The sequence below is a fragment of the Pelophylax lessonae genome (genome assembly GCF_965119305.1).
Source record: "Pelophylax lessonae genome assembly, chromosome: 8".
NCBI lineage: Eukaryota > Metazoa > Chordata > Amphibia > Anura > Ranidae > Pelophylax > Pelophylax lessonae.
In genome coordinates, this window is record NC_138775.1 from 189,203,923 (window position 1) to 189,218,120 (window position 14,198).

A 14,198-nucleotide genomic window follows, 5' to 3' on the forward strand; every position below is an offset into this window, starting at 1 on the left:
CTGTAACTTGGAGATAAGAAAGACTGCGATGTAGTGGTATGTCTACTACTAGTGGAGAAATTAACTCCATTAGATAAGACATTAAACAAAACGTTATCAAAATGAAGAATGGGAATGTACTTTTTTTTATAATATTAGTGAATCGTGATTTGTTGGTATTCTACTGAATATGAGGTAACAAAAGTGACAGATTGATTTAGGTTCCTTACTCTTTTAAAATTTCTAGTCTTGGACTTAGATGTAGATAATAAGTCTGCTCTTTGGTGGCCACAATTTCATACCTCTCTGTATAGAACACTGAGAATAACCTCTCGATTTGAGTCTATCTCTTATTATCTTACACTCGTTAATTTAAGAGGATTCAGTGGAGCAGTTTCTTTAAGCGCTAGTGAATTCACCTACTAGAATTGCTTTAACAGTATGTGTGGAGTGACAGCTGCTTACTAACAGGGTGGCATTGCCAGCAGTGGGTTTGCAAAATGTTTTACTGGTAACACATTGCATAGCTACAACTTAAAAAGTGCTATCTAAAAAATGTATAGTCTCATTATTATAAACACCCAAGAACTAGAGGTTAAGGTTGTTGTCATTGATGTAATGCAGAAAAGCGTAAAAGTCAAGTGAGGTATCATTTTTAATTTCAAATAATGAGCAAATTATCAATAAATCTGCCATACCACAATAACTGATGAACAAGGGTTAGTATGTACAAAATATGAAACTCTTCCCACCAGCCCATATATATTTTTGCTAAAGAATGATAGAATTTGACAACCACATAGAGATCTGTGTTCCTGAATAGCAGGAAAACAGGATCTCTGTGTTCATCTGTGACAGAACTGTAGTCTGTTATACAAAGGGTCTCTATGGGGAGGGATAGCGGGTGGCCAGCGGACATGGCATCTGCCGGATTCACTGATTGGCTCCCCCTCTGACGCTCCCACTGGCTATATCATGAAATGATTTACAGCCCTGATCCTCCCCTTCTCGGGTCCCCCACCAGTGCTACTTGCTCCACCCCCTGCTGAGTGCCAGCAGCAGGAGCCAATCTGGAGAAAGATATTCGAGAGATCCTCGGCTCTCATGCACCATGCTGGATCGAGATAGTGACCATGTAAGCATTGGGAGGGGGGGGGGGGGCTGTGGGGGAAGCAGCATGCAGGAGGTTTTTTACCTTACTGCATAGAACTGAAGTCGGTGGTTATGCCAGCTTACCATGGACGTGATCGGGGACTGGATCTTCCCCGAAAATCTCTATGGTATTAAAAACTGGAAGCGACAAGTATTTCATCACTTTTGATATCCCCAGTGCCTCCAGAGTTTTTATGAGTTTAGATCAGATGCTTTTAAGGGCAGAAGAGACATGTGGGGTTATTTTACTAAAACTAGAGAGTGCAAAATCTGGTGCAACTGTGCAAGAAAACCAATCAGCTTCCAGTTTTTTTTTTTTTTTTTTTTGTCAAAGCTAAATTGAACAAGCTAAAGTTAAAAGCTGATTGGGTACCAAGCACAGCTGCACCAGATTTTACACTCTCCAGGTCTAAAAGATTCCAGATGTCTCAGTAAAGAGGACCTGTAACGTAGTATGTTTACATTACTTGTTATAGCAATAAGAGTGATAACAAAATTACAGCGTAAAAAAAAAGACAGCGTAAAAAAAAAAAAATCAATCAAATAATACAACTATTTATCACGTGCAAAGGCACATGTACACATCGGTCCCACATGCATACGTAAACAGCAATTGCACCACATGTGAGGTATCACCAAGAACAACAGAGTGAGAGCAATAATTTTAGTACCAGACCTCCTGTGTAAATGTAAACTGGTAACCTGGTGACATAAAAAATTCCAAAACCCATTTTATTCTCTAGAGCCTGCTCTCTGCTTAAAAAAAATATAATGAAATGAAATGGCTGCACTCAGATGTGGTTAAAATCCAGGTTTATTGGACATCCCAATGTGGCAAAAAAGTGGCAAGGTAGACACGTTTCACCCACTAAGATGTGTGCTTAGTCATAATGACTAAGCACACATCTTAGTGCGTGAAACGCGTCTACCTTGCCACTTTTTTGCCACATTGGGATGTCCAATAAACCTGGATTTTGACCACATCTGAGTGCAGCCATTTCTTTTCATTATTGACTGTCCACGGAGGCGAGCCGGGGCGAGCACCGCTGTTGATCATCAAGCTTCCCATTACCTTGAGCAGTGTATCTCTTTCCTTAAAAAAATATGTTTTGGGGTTGTAAGTTACTTTCTAGGAACTAGGAAAAAAATACTGATTTTTACATGCAAACAAAAAGTGTCAGAAGAGGCCTGGTCTTCAAGTGCCTGAATCTCCCAAGGGTCCACCCTCCCTGCAGACAGTAGCAAAAAACTGTGGCATGATGAATTTGGACAGGATTATCCTGTGCTGGCCAACAACTTTTTTGATGCAATGTCCATTTTTCCTGTAGGTGGCAGTATACCCCAATGGTATAAAAATTCCAGTATCCCTGAGTGGATAAGAAAGAAACAATATTTTTGCAAATCAATTCCAGTTTTTCTGGCCTTCCACAAGAAGTGCCAAAGGACTTTTACCCATATGGTTGGTGTCAGAGGTTTTTTTTTTTTGGGGGGGGGGGGATAAAGAGGTCAAATAATTACTTATAAGTCCTGCTCATTGGCTACCTTACCACTGGTGTGCACTGCAGCCTTAATTTAAAATAGAGTTGTATAAATACAGCAAGAATAATGTTGCCATGTTACCGGTCTTGATGAAGCCTATTTTAAAATTCCGCATCAGTGCTAGTTTTCTCAAGAGATAACTACTTGCATATTTTTATCTGCATCTATTGAAACGGCTGTCATTCCTCTTACAGGAATTAATTACTTTGGATTATATGTTTGATCAAGGGCTGTAAATAAGAATTTACCAGAGAGGAGTCAATGTGGCTGATGATTGTTATTTAAAATGGCAACAAAATGCACTGCTGATTTATATGCAAAAATGTATAATCTGCATATATAGGAGGATTGTACAGTTTGGATAAATAGTGGAAATTAACTCTAAAAGCGAAGATTTGCTATATTATAGGAACATCTAGAAATATTAACTGTGTAGTAGTACCCTAAAAGATTTAACCTATGTCTCGAAAGCAGTGCACTTTCTGGTATGTGTGTGATCCTAGGCACTCCTGTGAGTTAGGACTCATAGCTGGATATCTGTTGTGTAAGATCTAAGGCACTGCTGCTTCTTACTGCTAGCACAAAGAGATTTAGAGTGTGATTTGTTGATGTCACTGCTGTGCTGTTCACAGTTTTTTTTTTTTTTATCGTGAAAAGGTTCTAAAGTCTAAATGTTTTTTTACCTTAATGCAATCCCTGCACAGGGCTTGCTATGGGGACATTGGCATGAAGAAAGAGAGGACAGCACCGGTGAGGGACCAGAAGAGGAAGTTAGGGACCGATTTGTGCAATACCATTGCATACAGCATGTACAGTAAGGATAACATTTGTTTTATTTAATAAAAAGAAAAAACAACCTTTACAATTACTTTAAAAAAAGCAAAGTCCTTCTTGCATAAAGAGACAGTGCCAAACAAGCTTTGGTACTTCAATAAAAGTGATGAGTGAACTGGGCAAAGTTTGATTTGTAGTAGATTCGGAAAATCCCCCCCACCCCTCCCAAAAGAAAGTCCCGAAACTTGAACATAGCCCCAAACCCCTAATATAATTTATGGGAGTTGGATCTTGTTATCTTTTCTAGTCTTTTTTGAAGGCCAATTTGCAATTTTTTGTTTAAAAACTGCATAAATAGCTGAGCACTGCCATGGGAACAATGCATTCATTCTAAACACATTTTTTTTAAAAACACGTTCAGCAAGGAGAGTGTCTTTTATTGTGGCTTAAAGGTCAACATGGAAAATCCACAAAATCCACATATTTATTTATTTAACCATAAATGGGTTAAATAAATAAATAAAAAAATAAAAAATGTAAAATAATAAAAATAAATAATATGCTGGGGGGGAGGGGGGGTTTAAACCTACACATGAAGTTTCAGATTAATTTGGATGTACTCCAACCACCCGACACAAATGTACGATGGCAAAAGGGTGGACTTTTTAGGACCACATGCCACACATACCTGTCACTGGACAGCTGGCGTTTAAGTGCTAGGAGCACGTAAAGACTGCTCTCCAGGGAAAGATTGGTAGTTGGCGGTGGTGACAGTGGTTACATATTCATTGATACTTTCCACCCCTTAGCATTTCAAACTATTTAAAAAGATGCCTCACCTGGGATCTCTGCCACTGTGCTTATATTCTAGCAGTGCTGGGGATCTGTCATTTGTGGCAGAATTAGCAGCAGGGGAGTATCGTTGTGGTGCCAGATCTACATCACTGGACGCCAATATTGGCCACCTCTCCTTGCAAGGTACCCTCATAATGTTCAGAGCATGTATGGTTCAAGAGGGCTGTGGGTCCCCCTAAAAATGCATATCATACTCTTATTCAGGCATGCAGCCTGAGTGAGGCTATCCATCTTAATGACTGGTGTGCATCACACAGCTCCCTTTCTTTCTTCTTCTTTGTTTTGTACAAAGTTTTTTGAAGGCATTTTATAATGCAGTAAAACATCCGTGACCGCACTGTCTGTGAATACAACCTAAACCTTGAATGCACTGCTGGATGCAACATGGGGTCTGCTTTATACATAGAGCTCCTTTTAATGCAGCCCATCAAACGAAAGAGAGGAGAGTGGCATGTTTCTAATTTGGAACGATGGAGTTATTCTGATTGGCTGGTATGGGATACTTTGCTTTGACATTGCAGTATATTCTATTCAGTAATAGCCTCTAACTTCTCCCTTGGTCCCTTTACATAAACCTGAAACTTTGCATGAGGCTATACCTATAAATGTGCAAAGTACCATATCCACTGACGTACAGAATGAAAATAAACTGCCTGCTGAACGTTGACATGTCTTAGCAGGCAGGTCAAGAACATTAGGGTTTAGACATAATGCGCGGCATTGGAATTTATTTTACCTTTTCTAAGGGACTTTCTACCCGTGGGATGCTGATCATTGGCATCTGCGCCAAGTTGTCAATTGGCGATTTTTCGTGTTCTGTTTGTCTTCCTTTAAAATTGTTTACCACACAAACAACCTGTATTAAACAAGCAAATATTAGAGGCTGCATTTAAATTAAATTCAAAGAAGCACTCATGCTAAGTACATTTTCCCATTGTGTAAGAAAAAAAACATACATACCAGAAACACTGCTATTGATATTCCAATAAGAAAGCCAGCTATGACGTCTGACCAGTGATTGCGATATTCTGCCACCCTGTTTATTCCAGTAAGAAAAGCCAAACACATCAAGCCCAGGCACAAGACAGGTTTGGCGAGCCGTGTCCCTTTGGCTTTAACCGTGCTGGTGATATACATCTTCAAAAGAGAAAAAAAAAAGGAGTATTAGCGTGTAATCCCAAAAGCATACATTTATTATATTGCAGCTTACCAATTCTTAGATGTGGTGGCTGCATTAGTTGTCTTTTTAAGGCTTTCTTTCTTTTATTTTCACCTGGTGATCCTACCAGTAAGGCAGACCATAGATGACTCGTTTTCGTTCAACCGGCGGGTTGCTAAAGCTGGCAGTGCTGATCGAGCAGCAAAAATCCGACAGGGTAGTTGTACATAAGTCGATCTTTAACTGATTATAAAGTATTAGTTGCAGTTTGGCTTCAATTGGTTAGTGTACTTAAATCTGCTAATTCATCTATCGCTCTCCTCCCCTCAGACTGGCAATGCTGCTGCCCACCAGTGTTTCTGTGCTCATTCATCCAGGGTGTAGGCACCCTAATAGGAGCTGTGTTACTGGCCAGATCACCAGGTGAAAACAGAGGGGGATGCCTAAAAAGATAACTAATGCAGCCACCACATCTAAGGATTGTTACATGTCTACTCTAAATTGTTACAGGGCTAGTGTTTTGGAGTTTTCATTTTAAATTGTTTTATTTGCATTTTATATTGAAAAAGCCTTTTTTATTTTTGGGTGCTAAATGCGCAGAATTCCCTTCACTTTTGTTTACAGCATGGTGCCACATTGTATGAATGAAAAAGGCTGTCCATAGATGCTTAATTGTTTTTTAATCAGCCAGGAGGTTGCATATAAAAACAATTATTGGTTTCCTCCATCCACACAACCAAGACAGAGAGATAAAAGGTTATCACTACTGTATTTTGATTGCTGGGATTCGAATGCCCCGTACACACGCATCGATAGTTGGCCGTGAATTTTCGGCCAACGTCCGATCGGCCGATTTAGTATGATGCTTTCGACAACCGACTCTGACTTTTCGGCCGAATAAAATCTGGTGTGTAGACTATAAAATTTTTTTTGGCCGTCAACACAACGGCCGATTTTCGGTCAGTCAGTACAGATTTCGGCAGACAAAAATCTGATGAGCAAGACTGGGCGTGCTCAGAGAAGAAAAAACACACGGAAAGTAAACCATCACATGACATCACTTCTGAAGTTGATTTTTGTTGGCCGAGAAAATTAGTGTTCAGTCTAGGCACATTCCAACCAACAAAACACAACTTGGACAAAAGACGGCCGATCGGTTGGCCGATAATCGTTGCGTGTGTACGAGGCTTAAGAATACACTGATCAACAGCTGCAGCCACTGATTGAGAAAAACTTTCCAACAAGCCTGTTCAACAGAAGTTGATTGTTAGATTGACTTCAGGCACACGGGAGTAGCCCCACACCAAAATTTGTCTGATCTTGGCTGAAAATTCGATCCATCTATGGCCAGCTTAAGCGCAAGAATAGTGTGCACCTAAACCACTTTACGTTATATCACTCATAGTCACTGCACCTCCCTATCCCCATAGATTAGTGGTTCCTAACCCTTAGCCCTTAAGTACTTTAAATCAATGTGAACAGCTTGACATTTATGAGAGTTTTAGATTAAGGGAAATTCCCAAAACATGGCCTGGTGGGGGTACTCAGGAACTAAGGTTGACCACTCATTATACAATTTTCTTATTCATTTTCCTTTAGATTTAACTTCAACTTAGTGCAAGGGCGTGTCTGATTGCATACAACTTGAAAGTGTTCAAATTTTACCTCATATTATATGGTTTTGGTAAATCTAAAGGGAAATTGTACAAGAAATTGTATAATGTATGACCAGCCTAAGGCTAGGAGCCACCACCATAGATTAAAAAAAAAAAGTAAAGCATTTTAGGCAGGTTAGATCTATTATTTCTGATAAAAACTTTCCTGATGCTGGCGACATTAATGCTCTAACCTCAGTTTAAGTACTAATCAGTGATAAAAGGTGTGAATCTGCGCTAATGAGATAAAAAGCAGCTAGCAAAACAAGTGTAAAATATACATACACTAAAGTGACAACAATAAAAAGAATAATGCAGCGCTAAAATAAATAGACAATTTCAAAAAAATAAATAAATGAATAAATAAATTGAAGAAATGTCTCTTGTGATAAAGTTCATAAAATTAATGTGACGACATTCAATAGGTGCAATCAAGTGAACATGTGGATATCAGGATGAAAAGGATAATGGTCTCTCCACCAACGAAAATAAGTGAAATGCAAACTCACCAGAGCCAAATGCTGTCTAGATTATAGGACAGCAAACGAGTGTTATGCGACCAGTCTCCAGATCTTTTGGGACATCAATGTAGTCAGCAACTTCCAGCCTCATAGAGAACCTCCAAATCGAACAACGGTAAAAAAGAATTTGCATATAAAGCCACCACTAAAATGAAAAGTGATGGCTTTGACCTTAGGTGTTTGTTCGATTTATATTCTATATACACTGTTTGTGTATCAGTGTTACTGAATATTTTATTGTATTTTTATTAAATTGATTTTTACTTCATACTACACCATAAGCCTCTCCCATTTTTTTATATAACTTAACCCTTCCATGACGTGCTGAGTCATTCTACGCATTGGAGGTTCTCTATGAGGCTGGAAGTTGCTGACTACATTGATGTCCCAAAAGATCTGGAGACTGGTCGCATAACATTCGTTTGCTGTTCTATAATCTAGACAGCATTTGGCTCTGGTGAGTTTGCATTTCACTTATTTTCGTTGGTGGAGAGTAGGGTTGAGCGAATACGGACTGTATTATTCGTGTTCGTACAGAATAATTGGATTTTTGTTACCCGAACACGGACCCGAAAACTTTACTGTATATTCGGGTAAAAATCCGTGTTCGGTCATTTTATTTCCGGGTTTTGTATGCATTGGTGCGCTTTTCATGGCGGGCTTTCAACAGCCAATCAACAAGCGTTTAACTGGTGTGCCTTAAGCCATCCCAGCCATGCCTACAAATGTATTAGTAGCTGTGATTGGCCATCTGAAGCATGTGACCAAGTCTTTATAAGTTCGAGCCAGCGCCGCTGCGTCATTATGCTGTGTAGTTCAGGGACAGAACACACATCATACGTGCTGGCTGCTGATTAGGGACAGACAGGCAAAAATCATTTGTGTCCGGATAGAATTGAGGGACAGGTTGGAGTGTGTTAGGCAGGGCGAGTTGTAGGGCATTTTAGGGCAAAGCTGCTGATTTTTAGGGTCAGTGTTCTACAATCGATTTTGCTGTGTGGGGGGGGGGGGGGGTTTGCAGTGACCGATCTTATCAATCCTTTTAGGGAGAGGCTGGAGATAGGCAGGTGTCAGTGGTCCACATCGATTTTGCTGTGTGTGGGGTGCAGTGAACACAATCTTTTTTGCCCACTGAGGAGGAGGGAGAAAAGTCTTTTTCTATCAGTCACTGTGTGCAGCGTTTTTCCTTCAGTGCTTTGCTGTGCTGACTGTGATAATACACTGCTGTGTTCACATGTGCTATTATTAAGAGATTTCAAAAGTTATACACTTTTTTCTATTCCACTATTCAATATACACCATTGGGTTAAAAAAATTAAATTGTGGCATAGTCTGTACTAATCTAGTTAAAAATTACAAATTTAAAAGGGGAATTTTTTTTTTCCCTCAATAGCCTGCAGCAGAGCTGGTCCACATCGATTTTGCTGCGTGTAGGGTGCAGTGAAAACAATCTTTTTTGCCCACTGAGGAGGAGGGAGAAAAGTCTTTTTCTATCAGTCACTGTGTGCAGCGTTTTTCCTTCAGTGCTGCTGTGCTGACTGTGATAATACACTGCTGTGTTCACATGTGCTATTATTGAGTGGTTTCAAAAATTATACACTTTTTTCTATTCCACTATTCAATATACACCCTTGGGTTAAAAAAATTAAATTGTGGCATAGTCTGTACTAATCTAGTTAAAAATTACAAACTTAAAAGGGGAATTTTTTTTTTTCCCTCCATAGCCTGCAGCAGAGCTGAATGATATAAGACACTGCTGTTCACATGTGCTATTGATAAATCACACCAATTTTATATCATATTTTCTATTCCGCTATTCAATAAAAACCTTTGGGTATAAACAATTAAATTGCAGGATAGTCTGTGTTGGTACGTGTGAGATACACCTTTCCAATTTTTGGGGTGCATCTCATACTTCTGAAGATTTGAGGGTGCTGCCTGTTCCGAACTCCTCCTACTCCTCATCCTGCCTTTGGGGGTACAAAAAAAAGTAATTGGGGCCTAGTCTGGTTCTGTACGCGTGAGATACATACACTTTTTTTGATAATATTTTCTATTCCGCTATTCAATAAAAACCTTTGGGTATAAACAATTAAATTGAGGGATAGTCTGTGTTGGTACGTGTGAGATACACCTTCCCAATTTTTGGGGTGCATCTCATACTTCTGAAGATTTGAGGGTGCTGCCTGTTCCGAACTCCTCCTACTCCTCATCCTGCCTTTGGGGGTACAAAAAATAGTAATTGGGGCCTAGTCTGGTTCTGTACGTGTGAGATACATACACTTTTTTTGATAATATTTTCTATTCCGCTATTCAATAAAAACCTTTGGGTATAAACAATTAAATTGCGGGATAGTCTGTGTTGGTACGTGTGAGATACACCTTTCCAATTTTTGGGGTGCATCTCAAACTTCTGAAGATTTGAGGGTGCTGCCTGTTCCGAACTCCTCCTACTCCTCATCCTGCCTTTGGGGGTACAAAAAATAGTAATTGGGGCCTAGTCTGGTTCTATACGTGTGAGATACATACACTTTTTTTGATAATATTTTCTATTCCGCTATTCAATAAAAACCTTTGGGTATAAACAATTAAATTGCGGGATAGTCTGTGTTGGTACGTGTGAGATGCACCTTTCCAATTTTTGGGGTGCATCTCATACTTCTGAGGATTTGAGGGTGCTGCCTGTACCGAACTCCTCCTACTCCTCATCCTGCCTTTGGGGGTACAAAAAATAGTAATTGGGGCCTAGTCTGGTTCTGTACGCGTGAGATACATACACTTTTTTTGATAATATTGATTGCGGCATAGTTTGCATATTTGACTGTGAGATACACCCGTGCGATACTGTTGTTGTTTTGTTCCGCTATTCAATAAACACCTTTCTAGGGCAAGATCTTAAATTACAGAAATATGAGGAGACCGTCAAATAGGGGCCGTGGCCTGGGTCGTGGTGCTGCTGGTAGAGCTCCTGTTGCAAGGAGAGGACGTGGTCGATCTGTGCCAGCTACACGGACAAGTGAAACACCTTCCTCAAGTGTTAGTAGGCGACAGAACCTGCATCAGTATTTGGTAGGGCATCATACGCCTCTAGAAGGGATGATGCCAGAACAAGTAGAGGCGATAGTAGATTGGTTTGCTGCTGACAGTGCCTCCAGTTCCTTCACATTGTCTCCCACCCAGTCTACTGCAGAAAGGCACCTGCAGCCGATGTCCAACTGTCTTTAACCTCACCCCCTTGCAAATCAGGCAAGCAGTCTGAGCTCCAAGCCATACAGCAGTCTCTTCTTCTTTTTGAGGACTCTGTCAGCAGGGTTTCCCAGGGCCTTCCACCTAGCCCTGCCCCAGAGGTGGAAGAGATTGGGCATCGCTGCACTCAACCACTTATTTCTCAAGATGAGTACATGCAAGGACCATCGCAGCACGTCTCCGATGATGACAAAACGCAGGTGCCAACTGCTGCGGCATTCAGAATTGTGGAGACCGACAAGGAGGGTAGGGGTGAAGACTGGGTGGAAGATGATGTGGAGGACGATGAGGTCCTCGACCCCACATGAAATGAAGGTCATGCAGGTGACCTGAGTAGTTTGGAGGAAGAGGCGGTGGTCGCACAGAGCCACCAGCACAGCAGAAGAGGGAGCAGGGTGCAGAAGCGGAGCGGCCGTACCCTAGACACTACGCCTGCTACTGCCCAACGCAGCAAGGGAACGAGCGCACCAAAGCCAGCTCAAAGGAGTTCTCTAGTGTGGAAGTTCTTTAGAAAATGTGCTGATGACAGGACACGAGTGGTTTGCACCCTGTGCAATCAGAGCCTGAAGCGAGGCATAAACCTTCTCAACCTGAGCACAACCTGCATGATCAGGCATCTAAGTGCAAAGCACGAGCTGCAGTGGAGTAGACACCTTCAAAACCAAGAAACGTCTCTGGCTCATCCTGCTTCCTCTTCTGCTGCAGTCTCGGCCGCTCCATCCACATCTAGTGATACCGGCACCTGCCACCCCGCAAACAGACGATCTGTCAGCAACACCCCCACCTGGGTCACCAACCATCTCCACAATGTCCCGTGGAAGCGTTCAGCTTTCCATCTCCCAAACACTTGAGAGGAAGAGGAAGTACCCCCCTACCCACCCGCAATCCCTCGCCCTGAATGCCAGCATTTCAAAATTCTTGGCCTTTGAAATGCTGTCATTCCGTCTGGTGGAGACGCACAGTTTTAAAAACCTTATGTCGGTGGCTGTCCCACAGTACGTCGTGCCCAGCCGCCACTACTTTTCCAGGCAAGCCATCCCTTCCCTGCACAACCAAGTGGGGGAAAAAATCAGGTGTGCACTGCGCAACGCCATCTGTGGCAAGGTCCACCTAACTACCGATACGTGGACCAGTAAGCACGGTCAGGGGCGTTATATCTCCCTGATGGCACACTGGGTAAATGCAGTGGCGGATGTGCCTGAGGCGGATAGCAATTTGGCGCATGTCCTTCCACCACCGAGGATTGCAGGGCGCTTCAGTTTGTCTCCTGTTCCTAACTCTTCCTACTCCGCTTCCTCATCCTCTACCGCCTCCTCATCCGGACAGCGTAACACCTTCACCACCAACTTCAGCACGGCCAGGGGTAAACGACAGCAGGCAGTTTTAAAACTTGCCTGTTTGGGGGAAAAACCACACACCGCGCAGGAGTTGTGGAGGAGCATGGAATAGCAGACAAATGAGTGGTTGCTGCCAGCGAGCCTCAAGCCCGGCATGGTGGTGTGCGATAACGGGCGAAATCTCATAGCAGCTCTAGGCCTAGCCGGTTTGACGCACATCCCTTGCCTGGCGCATGTGCTGAATTTGGTGGTGCAGAGGTTCCTTAAAAACTACCCCGATATGTCAGAGCTGCTGCAGAAAGTGCGGGCCGTCTGTGCGCACTTTCGGCGTTCTCACCCTGCTGCTGCTCGCCTGTCAGCGCTGCAGCGTTACTTCGGCCTTCCCGCTCACCGCCTCATATGTGACGTGCCCACAAGGTGGAACTCCACCTTGCACATGCTGGAAAGGCCATAGTGGAGTTTCAGCTGCAGCACGCACGCGTGAGTCGCTCTGCGGAACAGCACCACTTCACCACCAATAACTGGGCCTCTATGCGAGACCTGTGTGCCTTGTTGCGCTGTTTTGAGTACTCCACCAACATGGCCAGTGCCGATGACGCCGTTGTCAGCTTAACTATCCCACTTCTATGCCTCCTTGAAAAAACTATTCGGGCGATGATGGAAGAGGATGTGGCACAGGATGAGGAGGAGGAGGAGGAGGATGAAGAGGTAACATTTCCAAGGCTTTCAGGGCAGTCATTCACAAGGGGCTCCGAGGGTGGGTTCCTGTACACACAAACGCCAGGGACACAATTGTCCAGCAGGGGCACAGTTCTGGAGGATGAGGAGGATGAGGAGGAGGAGATGGAGGAGGAGATGGAACCATGTTCACAGCAGGGTGGCACTCAGGCCAGCTCATGGCCATCACTGGTGCGTGGCTGGGGGGATACAGAGGACACAGACGATACACCTCCCACAGAGGACAGCCTTTCGTTGCCTCTGGGCAGCCTGGCACACATGAGCGATTACATGCTGCAGTGTCTCCACAACGACCGCCGAGTTGCCCACATTCTAACTTGTGCTGATTACTGGGTGGCCACGCTGCTGGATCCCCATTACAAGGACAACGTATCGTCCTTAATTCACTCCCTGGAGTGCGATCGCAAGATGCGCGAGTACAAGCGCACGCTGGTAGACGCGATGCTGCTGGCATTCCCACCTGACAGCGGGGCCACAGTGGAAGCACAAGGCAGAGGAGGAGGAGGAGGAGGAGGAAGAGGTCGCCAACGCAACCAGGGCACTGCCAGCACCTCAGAAGGCAGGGTTAGCATGGCCGAAATGTGGAAAAGCTTTGTCAGCACGCCACAACAAACAGCAGCACCAGCAGCTCATATGGAACGTCTTAGCAGGAGGCAGCATTTCACCAACATGGTGGAGCAGTATGTGTGCACACGCCTACATGTAGTGAATGACGGGTCTGCCCCCTTCAACTTCTGGGTCTCCAAATTGGGCACATGGCCTGAGCTTGCCCTTTACGCCTTGGAGGTGCTGGCGTGCCCTGCAGCCAGTGTATTATCTGAACGGGTATTTAGCACGGCTGGGGGCGTTATCACAGACAAGCGCAGCCGCCTGTCCAGAGACAATGTGGACAAGCTCACGTTCATTAAAATGAACCAGGCATGGATCCCACGGGACTTTTCCGTACCTTGTGCAGAATAGCGATGGATACCGACCTTACCCAGCCATTGTTCTATTTTTGCTCTTTCTCACTCTTTTGGGGTGTACCCTCATTTAAAATTTCTGAAAAAAAGCAGTGTTGGCTACCTCGTCCTCCTCAGGGCCAGATTAACATAGGGGCTATTGGAGCTGCAGCTCCAGGCCCCTACCTTTAATATAGGCCCTGGGTTGGCCATATTCACTGTTACCGCTCTTCTGTCACTTGTAAACACAGAAGTCTGGCTTCTATGCTCGCTTCCCCAGGCAGCTCCCTCAGAAACTCCCC

The 14,198-nt window shown here is 43.5% G+C and overlaps 1 protein-coding gene across 1 annotated transcript in view; it reads right to left on the minus strand.

Annotated features, from left to right (window-relative positions):
• Positions 1 to 14,198, minus strand: part of PLPPR5 (phospholipid phosphatase related 5) — a 360,454-nt gene that overhangs the window by 86,927 nt on the left and 259,329 nt on the right. The window contains exons 4-5 of the mRNA XM_082264971.1: positions 5,260 to 5,436; positions 5,036 to 5,155 (exon numbers count right to left, since the gene is read on the minus strand). Coding sequence (XP_082121097.1) covers positions 5,036 to 5,155; positions 5,260 to 5,436 — 297 coding nt within the window. The remainder of the gene's footprint in view (positions 1 to 5,035; positions 5,156 to 5,259; positions 5,437 to 14,198) is intronic.